The sequence below is a fragment of the Pelodiscus sinensis genome, chromosome 1, assembly GCF_049634645.1.
Source record: "Pelodiscus sinensis isolate JC-2024 chromosome 1, ASM4963464v1, whole genome shotgun sequence".
Classification (NCBI taxonomy): domain Eukaryota; kingdom Metazoa; phylum Chordata; order Testudines; family Trionychidae; genus Pelodiscus; species Pelodiscus sinensis.
Genome location: NC_134711.1, coordinates 199,799,483 through 199,820,502, shown reverse-complemented (window position 1 = coordinate 199,820,502; position 21,020 = coordinate 199,799,483). Strand labels below are relative to the sequence as shown.

The following is a 21,020-nucleotide window of genomic DNA, read 5'->3' as shown; positions in this document are numbered from 1 at the left end:
TGACCATCAATGATTCTGATCTTTGTTTGGTGTCATTGACTTCTTCCGTTCAGAAGTCTAGTCACATTGCTACCCATAACATTGCAGTGACTAACTTTCCACATAAATTATGAATTAAAGGGGGAGTGAGAGAACATTAAGGAGGACAATTTCAATGCCAGGCCTACAGTTTTTCATGGGATGTCGTTATTCACACCAAAAGAACTTGTTTGCTTAGCAAAGGGTAGTTGCATTTTATTCTGACTTCATCGCTACCTTCAGCTTTTTTAAGTCTAAAAGATGTTTTTGTCTAAAAGATTTGACATATCTCTCAATCAGCTAGTGTGTTAAAGTGTGTGTGTGTGTGTGTGTGTGTGTGTGTGTGTGTGTGTGTGTGTGTGTGTGTGTGTGTGTGTGTTAAAGTAAAAGAGAGAGAGAGAGAAAAAAAAGGTAAGTGCAGTGCAGGTGCTTTCAGGTATTTACTTTTAGTCAATGAGACAGGCTTATTATTCTGAACACTCTCATTGGCTGATGGAAATAGTAAAAGGCTAGAGTACCTTATCAGTATTTACTATTTTGGGTGTTTGTAAGATGCTTTGTACTATTTCTAAACAGCTTATTAGGTAACTCCACATGGTTGTCAGTTCTAGGAATTTTCTGAGGAACAGAGAAGCTTTGCAGATTGGATCCATGCTGTCAGCAATAATGGAAGCACCAGACATGCTGCTGTAATGTTACATCAGCAAATGAACCACTGAAAGAATGCTCTTCATAACTCATCACTATATTTGCTGCTTTCATGACTTCTAGTTCCATGTGCTTTGAGGTTTTAACTTTATTTCATATAGCAAATGTGAATATACAAATACCTTTTTCTGGAAATAGACATCACATTCTTAGAAGCCTAATCTGTCTTTTATTAAAAAGGGTAAATTCAGTTTTGAAAACTGTCAAATCCAATGTAAATCTATCATTTACAAAGACAGTGACTATCATTAAATTAAAAGCTAGAAAAGCAAGGTGATGGAGGTGGGTTTTTTTTCTTCTGTATGCACACAAACACAAGATTTCCCTTCAGGTTTCTGATACTAAAGGAACAACCATTATACACATTTGTTACACTGTACTTAATATTGTAAACATAGGAGGTCAGAAGTGTGACATTAGATTGTGTGTATACAGCAATAACACAATGGTTTCCTGGCCCATAAGTGAACTCCTTGGCTATATATTGGTACTAAATTAATACTGGAATAAATTAACTCAGAGAAATTTACTAACTAGAACTACTAGAATAATCTAAAAATTTGGCCTACATTTTGCAAGGTATGTAGGTCAGTGAAAAATAAAATACTCAAAAACACTACATTAACGAACACTCTCCAAGCTTGCAGTCCAAATATGAAACCTGCATTGCCATTCCCTCAAACCGATTCACCTGTTTAACATGTCAATATGTGTTCTCTTTAAATACTTTAAGAAATTCTACCTTTCTTGACCTCAAAGTCTACAAAATAATCACTTCACGTAAGCTGAAAAGAAAGGATGCTGGTAAAGAAAGAGATTTCTAATTTATAGTTAAATCAAAACAAATATTAAAATGCGCAAATGTCTCCTTTTAACAAATTATAGCAGGATATATTAGAATACAATAGCTTAATTCTTAATTTAATACATAGAAGAAATACCAGTTTATCCTCTAGGGTAGAAGCTATATTTCAGGATCACAGATGTATTATACACAAGACATTATTTATACATTCCTTAAACTGAATTGTAAAATTAACATTGTAAATCTTTTTTGAATACTACATTGTTGGATGTCTGCTGAGACAGAAAAAACTTAACACACAAAAAATAGTCTTGTAGCACCTTAAAGCCTACCAAAAGATGTAGATGATATCATGAACTTTCATGGGCACAACCCATTTGTTCAGATGACTGGAGTGTTGGAAGTCCAGATCTAAGAATAAATAGGGGGACTGGGGGGATAAGGAAAAAAATGGAGGGCAAGCGCGAGCCACTTTCAGAGCTCTAGGAAGGTAGCCTTGCACACAGAGAAGTTTTGGAGCCACTGCTGATCATCCCATCCCTGCAGGACGATGCGGTTTCACCATTTTGATCTCATCTCCTGCTGCCAGAAGCAGCATTTTACAGTGTCCAAGGGATTAAGGTGCATGCACAGCAGCAGGAGTACCAGGATCTGGGTGAGTAGGACCTGCGGTCAATGCTGGTGTTTGGCCTGCTGATCTTCGTCCTTATGGAGCAACATGCGGGTAGTTTGGAAGTACTGTGCCATGAGGCCCATGAGCCCGGCACTGCCTTGCAGCAGCTCTGACTCCATGCTGTGAGTCCTATGGTGTCCACAAGGGTAACCAGAGTACAAGAAAGCACCTCCAGCCCATTGCATCCCTTTTGTATCCTGTGAGGGGAGAGGCAGTGGAGGAGTGCCTTGTGAGACACGGCCATAGAGAGCAGATCCTGAAAGCACATGTCACGGCTTGCCTGACCAAGCAGTCATAGCAAGTATCCGCCCTCCTGGTGCCCTCCCTAGAGTGCTTCCTGGGTTTTAAGTCAGAGGCAGGCTCTGTTCAATGTGGACATGCTATTTTGGATGAATTCTAACTTATTTTGAAGCTTCCCAATAGTGGGAACACACTATTTTGATTCTGTTAAATTGGGAGTTAAGTCAATTTTCGTAATTTTGAAATAGTTTCCTAGTGCAGACATGGCCTTTGTGTTCTCTCTTTAATGCTGGGAAACATGTTGCTCAGTTGAGCTGTAGCCTTCTGTTTAGAAATAACAGGCTAGGAACAATCAGTGTATGTACAGGATAGTGTATTGCCAAGCCATAGACTTGAGGTCAACCGTGGCCATCAGTGCAGGAAAATTAGCAAATAACATTGAAAAAAAGTCTTAAAATTATGTAAAAAGGTGTGCCGAGTATAGCCTTTCCATAATTTGCAGTGTTTGAAAGAAAAAAGAAAACACTTTCAACTACACAAATCAAAATGCTACTTAAAATATTTATGTGCAAGTGTGTGCATATAATCCTTCAGCATCCGATGTCTTTGGGACAATATTCTCTTTTTTACTATCCCAGTGAACCTGTAGAACATAGAAGGGATATTTTTAATTGGTGAAAAGTCTAAAAATGGATCTGGAAGAAAAATGGAGCTGGTGAAATAAACTGAAGAGACTGACAATTTGAAAGGTAATGTATAGTATTTCTAGAAAGAAAACACAAAGTAGACAGCAAAAATTGGTACATTTTATATTCATTTTTCATAAGCACAAAGATAAAATTTACAAAAGTGACTAGTAATTTTTAATGCTTTTATTTTTGGTTGCTCAACGTTTGCCCCACTAAAGATGACTGATTTTCAGAGAACAGGCAACTCAACATTTTCAAACATCAAGCCCTTTTCAGTTTGTCTTAAAGGGGAGAACATAGAAAAAAATAAAACACAAGCATCACTAATCAACATTGAAAATGGAGCCCATGGACAATGAATATTATTGAGTACCTTCTAGTAGTTGAATGTGCATAATAGGAAATAATGTGTTTTTCACAGTTTAAAAAACATATATATCTATTATTCCTCTGGTGAATTTAACCCAAGAAGCTTCATGTATATTCATACTGGAGCACATGCTGTGCCTGACCAGTCAAAGTAAGAGGAAATAACAAATGAACTTTATCATAAATAATTGTGGGGGATGGAAGGGGAAAAAGTATAATGACCCACAAATTGCATGGTCAAAGTGAGCAAAACTGCTCATTTTTCAGATAAAGGTCTGTTTTCTAAGTTGTGTACTAATGTTTCTCTTTAGGTCAAATGTCAATAAATGTATTACTACCTGGATTGTGAGACTAGTCAGCCTATTAAAATTTTTGGAAGCAAATGGGACTACAAGAATAAATCACTTTCTTCTTCTGAATAATATAAATGTTCACAGATTTGAGGCCATAAGGGCTATGTATTACTTGTGGCTACAGGTGAATGTGCACTTACAACACAGTGAGTGTTAAGAGACAAAGTTTAAACAGAACTCAAAAGCAAAGAGAATTTGAACACTGCTAGTTCGTGCTTTGTCTGTATTGTGGGAAACCTACTTCTGAAACATTGCCTCAAAAGAGATATATACCCAGACTAATGTAATTGATTAGCTATAAGGGTACATAAAGCTCATGCATATCTACAAGATTAACATGTGTGCTCCCCCGGAGGCTGGCTGAATTTTTAGGAACAGCGTTCAAATGAAAATGAACCAAGTTCATTATCTGTCTTGCCATTTTAAAGCAGGAATTCTGAGCCTAAGAAAGAATTTTGAAGAGACATCTTGGATTATGGAAAATAAGAAAAATACCACTTCAAGAAGGTAAGTGCATTGCCACCAGATCACATCTCATTAAAAAGACTGCCAGAAGGGCATCCTGCTGTCCTAGGGATTATGACTGCATAAAGCAGGGCTGAGATTGCCAGTTCTCCAAAAATTATTAGAGGCAAGTTAGCAGGCCATGAAGAGATGATGAGAATGGGTAGAACAAAAGATTTAAATAATACATACATGATACATACATATATACACATACAACACACAAATTGGAAAAACAGGCTGTGGAGTAGAGGATAGGGGATGTTAAAAAGGATTCCCTAGTGGGAAGAAAGGGTTGGCCCTCAAAAAACAAAATTTCCATTCACTACAGCACAAATCTAAATACGATCATCATCTCCCCGCTTCATGTAAGCAATATCCTCACTTTCTAATATGTAGGGAGGGATACAAGTCACTTTCAAAGTTACAGGCATGCCATGACATTTTCCTGCAGCACTAACTTAATGTTTTCTGGGCACCAGTTATACAGTTCCACAATGCTAGGAAAAGGCATCAGGTAGTATGCCTATTGCTTATCCATCATGCCCAAGACAATCAAAAGGAGAACTAAGCATGCTGTCTTCCTGTGTTAACTAAAGAAGATAAGGAATACAAAGATAATAATACTATCAGCCCTTAAAGATAAATCTCTCCTACTCAGTAGCAGCACAGTTTCTTCTCACAGAATGAGTCATATTGCATTAGGCTGGTTTGTTTGCTCAATTAACTGAGAGTAAATATTTCACTGATAAGCTTTTGCTCAAAATGAGATTATTGCACATTACCTGCACAATTATTCAAACAAAATACATAATGAGACCAGGTTTAGATAGCCTGCTAAACAATACAAAATACAGTAACCTTGAACAGATGTGTTAAAGTGTGCCTACGGTACTTAAGGACATTGCATGATTCCAAAAATACAATTTGAGGACACTGAGAGGACAGAAAATTCAATTTTGAGGAATCACTGTAACAAGGAATGCAAAACTGGTTTCTGTAGGCAAACTTTTCAAAAAGTGGATTTTATTCTGAGGGAAGATAAAATGAGGCAAGTAAGTAGCATGATTGAGCAACCTGAGTAAAGTATGAGTAAAGTGGTGGTCTGTGCATGTTTTGTTCATCTATGAAGTGCTACCAGACCTTTTGTTGTTTTTTCAAGTTTATCCTGCATAGACTAACTCGGCTACCCCTGAAGCTGAAGCTAAAGTAGTCTTGTAGGTCCCAGGATATTAGAGAATCAAGATTGGTGAACAGTCTCTTTGACTATGGGCTACTTATGCTAAACTATCTGTTCAGGATTGCATTTCTCTGTGACACTAAGTACCTTTCTGTAACAGGGCGAGCATTCATCCCCATGTGCATCTTCTGCTGGCCACTCTGGGAATTAACTTTTCAGCCAGGAGCACCCCCTTTTGGTGTCTCACCTGCTGCTACCTATTTTTTTTCCTCCATCTCTGGGTGCTGCCTTATCCCAGTGCCCCCCACACTCTGGTGTCCTCCCCACTGGGAACCTCCAACCGCTTATGCCCACTGTGTCTCAGTGAGCCACTGCCAGTCATTATCTAGCCTCTTTCCTCAGATGCCACTCATCATTGGCAAGACCATGTGAACCTGTTGCTTTTGCCTACCCTGGCTGCCTCTCTGCAGCCCTGGGCCTTACTTTAGGCCCTGCAGCCTGAGATCTTGCCTGGCCAGAGCTTCCCCAGCTCTGCCTGCCTTTCTCCAGCCCTGATCTAAGTCAGGAAGCCTCTAGCTTCCCTGGCAGCTAGGTCCCTCCTGGTCCACAGCAGTAATTTAATTAATTAATGGAGATTGCCTATCTCCTAGAACTGGAAGGGACCTTGAAAGGTCGAGTCTAGTCCCTTGCCTTCACAGCAGGATAAAGTACCATCCCTGACAAATTTTTGCCCCAAATCCTTAAATGGCCTTCTCATGGATTGAGCTCACAACCCTGGATTTAACAGGCCAATGCTCAAACCACTGAGCTATCCCTCCCCCATTTCCTCCTCTGAACCCGTGTTTCCTCCTCTCCAGGATCCTTTATTCATACTGCCTTCCGCTAGGCCCTAATTAGCTCACATCTGCTGGCTCCACAGCTCCAGCCTTTTCCCAAGGCTGCGTTTTAAGACGCCCTGTTACACTTTTCCAGACCTGAAGGAGAGTTCTGTGTAGCTCTGTAAATCTCAAACTTTTTGGCCCGGGGCCCACCCAGCTCAACACAAACCTTTCTGTGGACCAACAACTGCTTATGGAAACTTGCTGTTAATTATACAATGATGCCCAAACCATTTTGCTAGGGATGTAGCTAAGAATGGTTTAATTTAACCAGTAAAAAAGGAAATATTAATTTAAATTAAACAGATTCAGTGCTTTAACTGTCTCATGTTAGTTTACCAATCTTTGTTTTAAAAAAGTAAAATATTAATTTATGTCCAATGCAAAAGGTTTCAACATTGTCTTTTATTTATGGCACAGGTGGGGAACCTTTTGGGTTGGAGGGTCACTGTCCCTCAGGAAAAATAATCAGTGAGGGACCACACAAGTGAGAAGCAAATAAAACACCCTCCAGCCCCTCCTCCCCCTAACTCTCACTGATGTGGCCTCTAACTGAGATACCTTATTCCCTTTGTGCTCCAGTGCCATGGTTGGGAGGGAGGGGGAGAGGAGAGAAGGAGGGGAGAGGAGGAGACAGGGAGGACTGAATTTCAGAGCTCCCCATAGGCCAGATTAACTTTTTTAGATTTCCAGGGTTAGTGATTTTGTAGAACCCGCCAGCTGTGGGGTGGGGCCAAAATGGGGGGTTCAGGGTGTGGGACAGGGCTGCCAATGAGTGGGATGAGGGTACAGGATCTGAGCAAGAGATAGGGTACAGGAGGGGGTGAGGGTGCAAGGTCTGGTGGGAGCAGGATGCAGGAACAGGCTGGGGGGAGCAGGCAGGAGCGAGCTAGGGATAGGGTGTCTGATCAAGGGGGAGGGTGCAAGAGAGGGCTAGGGAGTGAGGTCTTGGTGGGGATGTGTGTGATGGAGGTGGGGTGCAGGGTCTGGGCATGAGGTGTAGGGAGGCACTTACCTGCTTTTGCAGATCCCAACACTCCCAGGTACCATGTAACATGGCCTTCCGCTGTTCCCATTGGCTGGAATCTGGCCAATAGGAACAGCAGGGAAAGCCTTCAGGCAGCATGTCCATGTGCTGTTGTTCTCCCAGCAGGGGGAGGAGAGTGGAGCAGTAGAGCACGGAGCTACTTATTCGCCACAAGCCAGATCACACAGTGAGGCTCTGGACTTTCTCCCCTCCGTCTGCCCACCAGCAGGAAGCCAACCTTTCAGGGGCAGGGTGAGGCTAGAACACCACTGTGGGCTCCCCACTGCAGGGTGATTAAGATGGGTTGAGTGCGAGCTGAGGACCACCTAGCAAGGAATCCACAGACCTCTAGTGGTCCACAGACTCCACTTTGGGAACCACTGGTGTAGCTCAAAAGCAGAAATAGGTTTAAATAAAGATATCAACTTCATCCACCTTGTCTGTCTAATTGAAGTAATGTAACTATTCTATTGAATTATGATTTTTTTTTTACTGTTCAGATACAGTTTTCACACTTGGTACTCAGATTGCTAAACATGAGACCTTCCAGTTTTAATTAGGAAGAGAAAGCTTGATGGATTAATACAAGAAGACTAAAGATTGACTGCTTTTACAACAATTTTTCATCCTTACTTAATATCAAAGTATTAGTATGGTAGTCTCAGTTTTTCCTTATTTTTTTTTATCTACACATTCACAAAGACCTCCTCTGAAAATCTGGCATTTCACACTACATCTCCATAAGTAAGTCTCCAAATGCCTACAATTGGCATGAGAAACTGATTTAATATTCATGGTAGTTTAAGCATCATGAAGACAGAATACTATCTCCCCCCAGCATGACAGCTTGAAGATACTATTTCCTTCAATGATAACACTCAGAGCACTCCCAATTTTGTCCTGCAATCTTGATTCAACAGCTGGAGAATACATAGCCAAATCCCTAAAGAACAGAGTTGGATTCATACAGAATTTAAGAAACTCAGAAAAGAGACTAAAAAGGGCAAAGAGAGCTGTTGAAATACATATTTAAACAGACTGAAAGTCATAAAACATATTCTTTGTTAAATAAATGGAAAAGAAAACTTCACTATCATATAAATGCCTCCTTGGTCTGAACACGAGGGAACGTAGAAAGCTTTGATGGACAGGCAGGGATCCTTATACAAGTGGGAATAACATCATCTCTCTATATCCTTCTTCTTCATCCCTCATCATGGAGGAGAATTTAGTAGAAAAAGAACTGGCTGCTTTGAAAGAAGCAGAAGGAGGCTAATTGTCTTCCTGGAATAAATAGCCACACCCTGACCAAGCAACGACAGGTAGCCCCCATTCTGGATTCAGGAGAGTGAGGTGACACTAGGCAACATTGGCTTCTCTGAGGCAGGCAAGGAATGCGGACCTCACTAGCAGATCGGCCCAGCGAGAGTGGGCTCATTTGTTGGCCATTGGCTTGGTAAGGGGTTGTGGTCTGATTAGGTGAGTCTGCTCATTTGTCATAACTTTTGCTAAGTCCAATACCGTTTTGGACTAACGGTAACCAGATCCTTGGTAAACTAAAGTATGTGGTCAGCAGGTGGGGTCTTATACCATATGTAGAAGGGGGTGGGCTATAGAATCTGGTGTAGATAGGGAGACTATATCTCTTATATGAGTTAGGGAACACTTTTAATCTCTTATATGAGTTCGGGAACACTTGGATTTTAGTGAAAGTGCAATATTCTCTATCTAGGTGCAGATTGTTTCCATCCACGTGTGGAATACATTTTTGAATGTGTACTGAGGCATCTACAGATGTGCACCAATAATAGACACAAAAAAATCTAGCTAGGTGACTGCTAATCAGCTGCCTGGCATTTGAATCTCTCCTGAGTGGCTGCACAAGTGCACAGCTTAACGGGAGATCTGCTGCTCAATACATCAGTCTTTGTTTTGGATAGCAGGGAGACAAAGGTTGGTCTTCCCCTATGGCTATGCCCAAGGACAGCTCCAGCTGCAGGAGTGGGAGGCTAAGGCATGCTAGACAGAAAATTAGAGAGGTGTTACTATACATCTGGTGGGCACACTTGCTCATTTAACCATGCTCACTTAAACATGTATATCTAGGTTATCCTCAAAACGTGAACAAAAATGTGCAGGAAACCGTGTGCACATGAAAGAGTGAGAGAGTGTGAGTGAGTGTGGCTAGGTTTGTTGGGGAAAGTGTGTGAGGGAGACTGTGTGTATTGGCAGTTTGTGTGGGAGGGAGGAGAAAGAGAAATGGTAGCAGTGTTTGCAGAATAATTTGCGTGTCTTTTTAAGCCAAGTACTCAGGAACTTGAACACTTTTTCAATACAGCAGCAGCTACAGGTCACAGTCCAGAGCCAGAGGCACCAGCACAAGGAGGCTCCCTGTTCCCCCATCGCAGCTCAGCCAAGACCCACTCGGACACATCCATGTCCAACATCAAACAAGCTCCACACAAGCTGTGTCAATCATGGATCAGCTTCCCAAAGGGGAGCCTGCCCCAGTTCCAGGATCTGGGTAGCCAGAGAGCAGTGGTTGTTGGCCAGATGCTCAGGACGGAGTGGCTACAGAGAGTAAGGCAATTTTGTGGTGGCTATAGCTTCTTCAAGCTTCCTGCAGGGACACCTCTTTTTATGCCTAGCTATACTGCTGTTAAGTTGGACCTCTGTCAGTGCCGGCTAGTCAATGAGGTGAGTTAAACCACTAATGATTAAGTTCAATATAGTGATGGCCTCTCCTTAATTTACTGCATAGACTTTATTCCTACTGTGCCTAAGTGTGAATACATTTCTAAGCATCATGGAAAAATACTCAGACAGTATTACCGTACAGTTGCCTTCAAGAATTCTTTTCCAATGTATTTACTTGCGCCATTTCTTTGGAATGAGTTGCTGCCTGAGCAGAGAAGACTAAACCATGAGCAGGGAAGCCAACTGTTATGTATCTTACATGATGTCCATGCACGTGGCAGCTAGGGTTGCCAGATGGTTGAAACAAAAATACCAAACACCCGCCCCCCCCCTGCAAAAAAAAAAAAACCACCCAGAAAACATTCTGTTGAAGAAAAAAAGGGGGGGGGGGGAAGAGAGAGACCAAAGTTGTTGAGAAAAAAAATTAAAAATAAAACAGCATGTCCCCTTTAAGAGTGAGTTCAGGGATAGGAACAGGGGAGGGTTTGAGCACGAAGACCCAGGGGAGTCATTGCTTCCCCTTGGTCTTTTTGCCAGCAGCCATTTTTGGCTGGCTGCCTTACGGAACCTGGTAATCATGGGGTCTGGGATTGGGAGGCTGGTGGTGTTGGGATCCTAGGGAGTGGGGGGGAGAAGCCAGGCACTGAACATTTGTAGGGTTGCCAGGTGCCTGGCATTTTCTCCTCCTGACTGGGGGGGGGGGGGGGAAATCAGAAAATACCGGACATCTTAATTGTCTGGTAATTTCTGATTTTTTTTTATCGGACAGGAAGCAAAAATACCAGACTGTCTGGGTGAATACCGGACACCTGGCAACCCTAGTGGCAGCCCTATAATCCAGTCTCACTTGTTCATCTGACTTGGAAGGAAGGAAGGAAGACACAGGCAGTTCCACTTTTAGGCCAATATAGGCTACAGTTGCACTTTATGAGCTGACAGCCAGGAGTCTCATTTCTCTTTTTTCCTCTGCTGGATCTGAGCCCAACATGAGACCCAGCCTCTTCCCTTCCCATCCTCCTTGAAGCATGTGCTACTGCTATCCAAACAGACTTCTGTACTGCAGGAAGGAAAGAACCTTCTACAGCCATCTGCCCTCTGCAACTAGCAGTCCCAGCACTCATTTATTTCTTAGAAGCCCACTGTCCCAATCCTACCACCTGGTTGCAATTCAGAACCTCTCAAGCCCCACAGCCCTATCTATTCCCCATCTCCCTTCACTGTGAGCCCTCACCTCTCTCCAGCACCATCTATGCCCTAGAAGTCCTAGGAAGCCACAGCAAACACTCAGGGTATGTCTACACTACCCCGCTAGTTCGAACTAGCGGGGGTAATGTAGTCATCCGCACTTGCAAATGAAGCCCGGGATTTGAATTTCCCGGGCTTCATTTACAGGAAGCCGGCCGGCGCCATTTTTAAATGCCGGCTAGTTCGGACTCCGTGCCACATGGCTACACGTGGCATGGACTAGCTAGTTCGGATTAGGCTTCCACGAGGCGTACAGCTAGTTCGGATTAGAAGCCTAATCCGAACTAGCTAGTCCATGCCATGTGTAACCATGCGGCATGGAGTCCGAACTAGCCGGCATTTAAAAATGGCGCCAGCCGGCTTCATGCAAATGAAGCCCGGGAAATTCAAATCCCGGGCTTCATTTGCAAGTGTGGATGACTACATTACGCCCGCTAGTTCGAACTAGCGGAGTAGTGTAGACATACCCTCAGACCCCTTAGTAGATCCAGCATTACCGATCCGTATTCTAATATTTCCCCAGCAACTCCCAGCAGCCACCCTATAATTCCCTATTCAGACTCTCCTACTCATCTCCTCCATGGTAAGTTTGGTGAATTAACTATCAACTGCCACTGTGGAGAGCAGATTATGTTGAGAATACACACACATTTATGGTTATATACATATTTTCACATATGAATATTTAATTTGCAAAATGTACAATAGATGGAGCAGAACAAAACTTGGCAACTCTGCATGATAGTTTCATTAACTCTTTCCATACCCAGGGCTTAATTTTTCAATCCCTTTCAATTTGTATAGTCAACTCAACCTAGGCAATATGAATGAAATTGCTCAGATATGTCTAAGTGCAATAAAACATCAGCTAAAACTCACAGGGCTCAGGCTGTGTGCAGTGTGCGCGTTTAGCCTCAGACTGGAGCCCAGACTCCAGGCATGAACATCTGCACTGCAATTTTATCACCCACATACCAAGCCTTGGGTCAGTGAGAGACCAGCTGCATGTGTTTTATTGCACTATAGACACATACTTAAACTAATTTAATTATACATGTCTCAATGCACTCTGGCTATAATGAAACAAGAGAAGACCATTGTTATAGTTTTATGCATAAAGGACCTGAGTGAAGTTGGAGAGTTTAATCTTTATGTTTAGAATTCTTTATATTCTGATTGCTTGATTTATCGACCATAAAGTTGTACTAACCCTAACAATCAGCATACTAACAGTATCAAATGTGAATACCAATTGGAGTCTAAAAAACCTACAAGTCTGGATCAAAGTACATTACAGTTGGAGAAACTGTTTCACATCAGCACTAATATTAATGGATTTAAACAAAATGAAAAGTCTGAGAAAGGTAATGATTATTCATCCTTTACTGATGAGTTATGACAGAGGTCAGAAAACCCTCAAGAAGCAATATTTCCATTGCTTAGCAAACAAGTAGGTTTGAGACTCAAAAGGGGGATTTCTGAAGCTGAGCAAATAGATGTGTTGGACTTTCTATGATACAGTTAGGGCTGTGAGAGTAGAAAATAAAAATTAGAGAATATAGTAGTTTATTAGTGAAGAGATTTTCTCCTTCCTTGAAAAATGACAGTATTTCAGATCAGTCCATAAAAAATACAAACTACAAAATGCAAATTAAGTTTCCCTTACCCTCTCTCAGTCTTGCAGCAATGGAGGAAATGCATTGCAAGTCAGAATTCAAGCTCTCACTTAGAGGTGAGAAAGGAAACTAATGAGATATTCAGGAGTTCATTCCGCATTCAGTTCAATACCCTTACAGAATCCCAATTAATATTAATAGTGGTGTCATGAAGCGTCTATACCCCAGGCTGGCTGGTCAGCCAAGGGATTAATTCAGGAAATGTAGCCAAAGCTAATTGGCAGCCTCACAGCAGCTCAGTCATGTGAGGCCATTTTTAATAGTAGGGGTGATGAAAGCCAGACTCCTTACCCTTATTTATCCCTTCCACCAATGCTGGGGGTAAGCACAAGTCCAGGACCAGACCCAGGGCCAGGAGATGAAAAAGGGTTGACAGCTAAGATCCAGAGCTCTGAGTCACCTAGCAGCCCGGAGTGGGGAGGGGTTATTGCAGCAGCCAGGACCCGTGTATGAGGCAGTACATCAGCCAGGATCCCAGGTCCATGACCAATAGCTAAAACTTGGGTATTCTGCAGCACCTGCACATGCTAGTTCCTGCACCTTGGGAGCAGTTGGGAGAATAAAAAAGCTGAGAAGCAGAGGGGTGGGACTACTGCAAGAGGAGGATGTAGGCTGAAAGTGGACATTCTTACCAAGAAACAGAGAGGAGATGTCCAGATCTGGAGTCTGGAGAATCTGACAGAAACCAAGGTAGGTAGGAAGGATCTCAGGGCACAGCAGAAGTGGTTGAAGACTGATTTTTTCCCTGCCTGGTTTAAGGGCCCTGATTTGTAACCCACTGGAGTGAGGAGCGTCAATCCTTCAGGACCAGCTGGCCTCAAACAAGAAGAGGAAGCTCCAACACACTTCAGAGACACTAACCCTCTTTGTAGATCAGAACTGAAGTACTGTAGAAAATCAGGCAAAAGGAGTTGATTGACCACCCTGTCAGATCAAGTAAAGGTCTCTCTAAAGAGGGTGCAGTTTCATTTGTATCTTGGCTTACAAGTAGCTACCCTGGGCAAATCTCTCATGTTACAAAGTTCTTGAAATAATTTGACAACCTCCCAAATTATTATCAGACCAGGCTCCTTAGATTCTAGCTCACAAATAAAACAAGTTACAATACATTTTCCTTTCATGGCAAAGACAGTCTAGTTTCTCATGTTTTTCCTTTGTTGTCCCTTGTACTTTGTATAGAACAAATTTCTTACATTGTTTTTTTCCCCACCAAAGTTCTGCATTTACTTTCAAGTGAGGTGGAGCTGGTCAAAAAGAGCAATGACTGACTTTTGTGATAATCACATGATTTTACCTTCACAGAGCACCAAAGTAACAGGCACAATCTAGTCCCTACTATAATGGCCATGATCCAATTGCATAATAAAGCAAGACTACCTCTTCTGTTTCTGAAATGTGTCTAGTGTTCTTTACTCAACTCTGGAACCTTTGAAAAGTAGAATAATAAATAAGCACTCTGGGATGGCATTGAAAAATGACACAGAGCTGTGACTACCTGTGATTTTTTTTAATAGCTATAACTACATTTGTACTGTTGTCAGCTGCTACTGAGATTTCTTTTCGTGGTCTATCACAAGATTTTCGCCCTACTTCTTGATTTCAGAAAACCTCTCTCAAACACTTGCTTATTTTATTGCTACCATTACAAACATACCTGACACTTTCCTAAATATATTTTTCCTTTAAACAAAATTACATATTCCATATGGACCGTATTTCAGAAAATGAAAATTATTTTTCAAGTACATTTTCAAGTGTCAATGGAAATATCATTTTCAATATTTCCCAGAGCATGATTTTTATTTTACGTATTGTACCAGCAAGATTTTAAAACATACCACACACACACACACACACACACACACACACACAGAATTAGTTCTCAACAGGATTCTCAATGAAAGACATAAAACATTTAGTAAGTTTTGTCAAATAATTAATAAGTTTCAGTCAAAGCAGACTTCCAGGTCAACAAGAATCATTATGAAGTCTTTTTCACTCTCTTAATGTTAAGCATATTTTCTTCACTGAAGTTTTCCTACAAAGCTATTTATTGACACAAGTACTCATTTAACATGCTCGGCAGAAAATGCACTATTGAAAGAATATTACACTTGACATTTAATTTTGAAACAGTTGGCTTCCCAGTGGGAGTTTTGCCTGAGTAAGAAGTGCTGAATAGGTTTTTTAATATGAAATTCACCACACATTTTTAAAGGGAGGAGACTAGAATTTTTAAATCTAAGGGTTACCCAAGCAATTCCCTTGTTTCTAAAGTAAAACAATCTTGTGCATTGCTGGTAACAAAACAAGGAAGCACAGAAAAGCTGTATCTTTTTTTTCCCCAAATATCCCACACAATTAGGAAGCTAATTTTATTTTTAGAAAATTAGGCCAATGGCTAGATTGCCATTTGCTTAATGTGAAAGAATTTAAAAAGGAATGATTTATTATACATATCATCTGTTAAAGCAGCAAGGCATTCAGGGCATCTTAAAGACTAACACATTTATTAGGGCATAACCTTTTGTGAGCAGTACCTCATGAGCTGCTCATGAAAGCTTATGCCCTAATAAATTTGTTTGTCTTTAAGAGGCCAAGAGATTTCTTGTTTTTGCTGAAACAGACTAAGACGGTTGCCTCTCTGAAACATACCTCCTGTTTCAGCTCTTCCCATCGAGTATTGAATGTCTCCAGTTTCTCATTGATCAATTCATCTAACACTCCACCATCAGTTAAAGTCTGTGCCAGCTCCTGAATCTGACTCCGGTTATCTTCTGGATGTCGCATTAAGCTTTCCAAAGACTGAAAAAAAAATTTACACTCTGTTGCAGTGAGAAGAGTAAGAGCATGACAACATGGAGATTAAAAAAACAAACAAACCTGCAGCTGGCCTGGATCAGCTGACTCAAGGTTGTAGGGCTTGGACTCCGGGGTTGAAAGATTGTTGTACAGATCCCATGGAGGGGGGGGAGGGGGAGGAGGGGAAGAGAGGTGGGAGATTCCCAAAACTAAGGCTTCAGCTTGAGCCCAAATGTCTATACATTTGGGCTCAGGACTGGTCATAGCCGAAGTCCTATGAGCTCAAGTCAGCTGAGTCAGGCCAGCCATGGCCATGCATTGGTGCTTTTATCCCCATGTAGACAAATCAAAACTTGATTCTTAGCTACTCCATTGCCTTCATAAATAATGACCATACCCAAAGGATAAAATACAGACCCTGCTAATATCATTGACAGTTTTGCTATCAACTTCAATTGGGCCAAGATTTCTAAGAGTGTGGGTTTTATTATCATCAATTACTACAAATGGTAATTCAGAGAACATACATGGGAAACCCATATTTTTTTTGTGGGATTACTCTATTCCATGTGCATAGTAGTTATCAGACGGAAACATGCATACACATTTAAATCAAAATATGATTTGATGAATCAAGTAACACAAATAATCTGTATCTTCCCAAATAGTTATGCAGATTCATGGATTCTTTTGTACGCAATAGATTTTTTTCCCAATATGGCGTTTAACTTAATATGTGCCTAGATATCAATTAAACCAGCACTTACATCTAAAGCCTCTGAAATCTCTTCTGCTCCTCCTTGGATATTTTCAGTTGCCCTGAGTTTCAACTCCATCTCATTCAACCATTTATCTTCTGCATCCAAGTAGGATAATAGCTCACACCAACATAACCATACCTCCTGGTGACAAAAGTATACATTTAGATAGTAAATCATCAATCATTATCATCATCATCATAAAAAATTATTGCTGTGTTTTTATTGCATTAATCCCACCAGATGAGGTCTGCTCTCTGAGCTCTGTCCCTCCAAAGTGCTCTGTTCTAGATCCACTGACGGGAGGGAAGTTGCCCCAGAGTCTGGTGATTTGAAAGGGTCCAGGGCTTCTGGCCACCACTGCTACTACTGTGGCACTGGTGACTGTCAGAGACTGTGGCCCTTTAAATCACCACTGGAGTTGGATGGTGTTAAGGGTTGACTGTGGGGGGCATAGTGTGTTCCAAGAAGCAGTGAGGGCTGGATGCCCTCTTCCCATACCTACTGCCCAAGGCCCTGCCTTTTCTGAGGGGTGGGGGCAAAGAGCCATGCACCCCACATTTACTAAGGGCTCAACAATTCTGTTGGGTCCCCTTGCTCTGACTCTGTTCAATCCCCCTGCTCTGTTCAATTAGGCTCAATTGTGGGGATTTGACTCAATGTGCTCCTGAGGTCTCTTCCAACCCTAGGATTCTATATCTATCGTCTATAATATCACATGCTACATTCTCTCTCTGAACAGCACATCTTCAAAATTATTTTTCCACATGTAAAATGTTGATTTAATTAATTTTCCATTTATTACATGTCATCTATATGTATACTTTAGAGTGCATCCATCTGCGAGTCCATTTGTTTAAGACAACCTCCTACAGGCCAAGACCTAGGTTCACCAAGTTTGGTAGGCAGCTTTCTCTTATCAAAGCTTAAAGCAAAGTCAGAGTTTGGTTGTGCCAGGACAATCAGACCTTCCAGGAAAGGGAAGCGCTACTGTTTGGAGGGACATGATACTGAGAGTGGGCACTGGGAGCAGGGAGCCCACAAGGGAATGCTATCCTGCGGAGTGTCCATTGGAGGCAGCTGTACCACCAAGGGAGTGGCCAGAGGAGCTGGGGATCCACCATCTGGCCTGCCAGCACACATGGTATGTTGCCCACCTGCCCCAAACCTTTTTTGCCCCTCCCAGCCCTTGGCCGCAGTACCAGGGGGAGAGGGAGAAAAAAGGCTCCTGGTGTCCAGGGGAGGAAGGGAGGCTGAGGGGAGTGAAAATATCTCTGGCAGCTAGGGGCAGGAGCTGGGGAAAATAAAACATCCCTGGTGACTGGAGGGGAGGAGTTAGGATGATTGAAAATGCCCCTGGTAGACAGGGGATGATCTGGGAGGAACTGATGGGGAGAGAAAATTCCACTGGCAGCCAGAAGGAAGGGCTGGGTGGAGGAAAAAAAAATTGCTGGCATTTGGGGGTGGGGCTTCTGGCTGGAGGAAGGCGAGGAGAGGTAGGAAGGAGGAGAGAAAAGGCCCATGCCACATGGGACCCTTTGTCCTGGGATTTCACCCCTCAACCCTGACTCTCACACACCCTCCAGCTTCCTGCACTGCCCCGCCCACACATGACCAAGGCTCTTCTCTGACTCCTGCTCTCTTCAGAACACCAGCTCCTGGCACTGAAGGACCCGGGCAATGCTGACTAAGTCTGCTTGTTGTAGATAAAAGCAAGCCAATCCTGACAGTTTTCAAATAATATATTCAAAGCACAGTATTTCTAGAGTTTATTGGTAGCTATGAGAGTTGCATGCATATATGGAGTACTTTTAAGCCCTTGGTGGTTTAAACACGAGGTGAATACAATATTAGGAAAGGAGAATCTAGCGAAAAAGATTGTAATAAAATCCTCACAGTTGCTCTGATCTGAAAAAGTCAAAAAGTTTATTTAATCAATATTTATTAGTCTTAATTTTTTCTCTAAGCCCCTTAGACGTAAATTTAACTTTTATTTAAGGATTTACTCTTTAAAATATTATATAGGTCAGCAATTTTTAAAATCCTCTACTGAAAACAATTTAAGATGTTTTAGAGAAACAACAATGCTTTCATCAGTTTCAACAGAACTACATTTTAGACACAAAACTTCACTCTAAACCACATTTAATCGAATATATGTGGATTACCTAGATGCTAGAATTTTAAACAGAATGCTCAAATATTAAATACCCATCACAATCACGTGTCTTCTTAAAGCATTTAAAAATCTGCTATTGTTAGAGCTTCTTTAGAGATCTACTTAAGCAAAGGAACTGCAAATACAACATTCTGAAATTACATAAACTTTACTATCCTTTCCAAATTTACAATCTCAGTGACAGGTCACTCTCAGCTGTGTTTAGCTAGACACTGCTAACTATATGATTGAGCTCCATCAACTATTATGATTTTCTGGAGTGAACAACATTTACATCAACTTAATATGAGAACTGTTTATTTAGTATGATAGTAGTAAAGGTAAAAAAGAAAAGAGTTTGTCTGCTAATCCCTCTGCTTAGTTCCAATCTTAATTCTGCAGTTTGTGTAGTTGTAATATTAAAAAGCAACAAAATAGCTGACCTCCAGAGTTTTGCACTTTCCATTTAGCCTGCTACAGAGCCGCTGGTAGTTGGTAATTAATATATCAAGTTCCTTTTCTAAGGCCTCGTGAGCTGCAGGTGGAGCTCTTGCTATAAAATTATTCACAGTGTCTGTGAGTAGCTTCACCTTCACCTCTTTCTGTGTGGCCTCTTCTTTTGCTCTCTGAAAAATAGAAGTAAAAGTCGTAACTTTGGTCTTGACTTGTGAAGAAGAAAGAATTCAAATAATTACAACAAGATTCAATCTACAAGAAATAAACAAGAATCAGGGAAATAATTCCCCCAACACTGATACCATCTTTAAAAGTGCAATGAAAATGTATTAATCTTGGAGGCAACATAAAAGTTCACCATGAATAACAAATAAGTGTGTTATACAACAGAACTACTGAGCCTTTTGGAGCGGTGAGAAAACAAAAGAAAACACTTCAATAATATATTACGTAGAAAATGTTTCAGGCACAATGCTGCAGTACCTCAAATTGCAGATTAAAACATCTTTTTTGTTTTACTTCCAAATAAATTCTGTTAAAAACGCACAGTAAATCTGGGAGATTTTAAAAAAAATAAATCAAATTTCTGTTTAGAACCCCATTGATCTGTATTTCAAATTTGAACTTCAGCGTGAGCACTTTCTGGATTGTCTCACTCCTTCCCTGAATCAGCTGAGAAAATAGGGAGAGAATCCTTCCCTCATACAATAGCACTGCCTAAAGTGACAACTTGGCACAGAAGGCTTGGGGTATGAGCATGGCTTGGTTTTGTAGGAAGATGTAGTAAGAAACAAGCAGTAGTCACAGTGGGGAAGGTGAAGGTAGTGCAAATATTACACATTCACAGGACACCATAGTTTTTACAGGGAATTTTAAAAAGTTAAACCGTATTTAACCAACAGATTGCACTCACTGTTAGCCAGGATTCCCCCTAAGGTGCACGTCTGTGCGGGTGCACCCCAAGACCATGAGGCCTACCTACCTCTGTAGCAGAGCTGCACAGTGGTGACTCAGCTGCTTCAGGGTGGGGCCACATGGTGGGTGGGTGGCTGCCCCCCGCCCTTCCAGTAGCAGCAGAGTAGCTACCACGCAGCCCTGGCCCTAGCTTCAGATCTTCCCCAGAGCTGGAGCTATGTGCCGAGTAGCAGCCAATGGCCCCAGATATGACCAGAGCTGGAGCACGCATTGCAAGTGGCCCTGGCCTTGGCCACAGCTGGAGCACATCATGGGCAGCCATGGCCAGAGCCAGAGCATGCGTCCCCTGCATCCCTATTCCCCCTTCCTGCTCCCGCTTCCCCCCCCCCCCCGCCATTCACCTCTGGCTCTCAGAGTTCCTGCCCCCTTCAGCCTCCTAACAGCTTCCCCTCTCTGGCTTCCTACTTCATGGCCCAAGCCCCCCACTCCCTGCAAACCCTGCGTGCTTGAAGAGGCTGTCAGGGAGCAATGCCACCGATGTGTGTCGCAGTGGCACACATCCAAACAAGTCCCCATGAACTCCATATTGGCACATACGACAAAACTCACTCTGCTCATGGATGGAAAATCTTAGAGGGAACACTGCTGTTAGCCTACATAATCACAGCAACACATTTTGATCCTCATTTGTGATCTTTCCCTCCTTGCCTTCTACTGTTTGTTATTTTCGTCAGCTATGACTTGAACAGAATTAGATTGAAGTTTCTCAGAGCAGGTAAGGTCTCTCCTTAGCTGCATGTGAACACACAGCAGAATGGGATCTGGATTCTGATTGGTGCTTTTTATATAGTATTATGACATTGCTAAAA

The 21,020-nt window shown here is 41.9% G+C and overlaps 1 protein-coding gene across 11 annotated transcripts in view; it reads right to left on the bottom strand.

Moving 5' to 3' along the window:
• DMD (dystrophin) overlaps positions 1–21,020 on the bottom strand; it is a 2,108,520-nt gene that overhangs the window by 1,196,286 nt on the left and 891,214 nt on the right. For all 11 annotated transcript variants that reach the window (XM_075916549.1, XM_075916586.1, XM_075916651.1 and 8 more), the window contains 3 exons: positions 19,224–19,406; positions 16,632–16,766; positions 15,718–15,867 (listed from right to left, as the gene is read on the bottom strand). In XM_075916549.1, the coding sequence (XP_075772664.1) occupies positions 15,718–15,867; positions 16,632–16,766; positions 19,224–19,406 (468 nt within the window). The remainder of the gene's footprint in view (positions 1–15,717; positions 15,868–16,631; positions 16,767–19,223; positions 19,407–21,020) is intronic.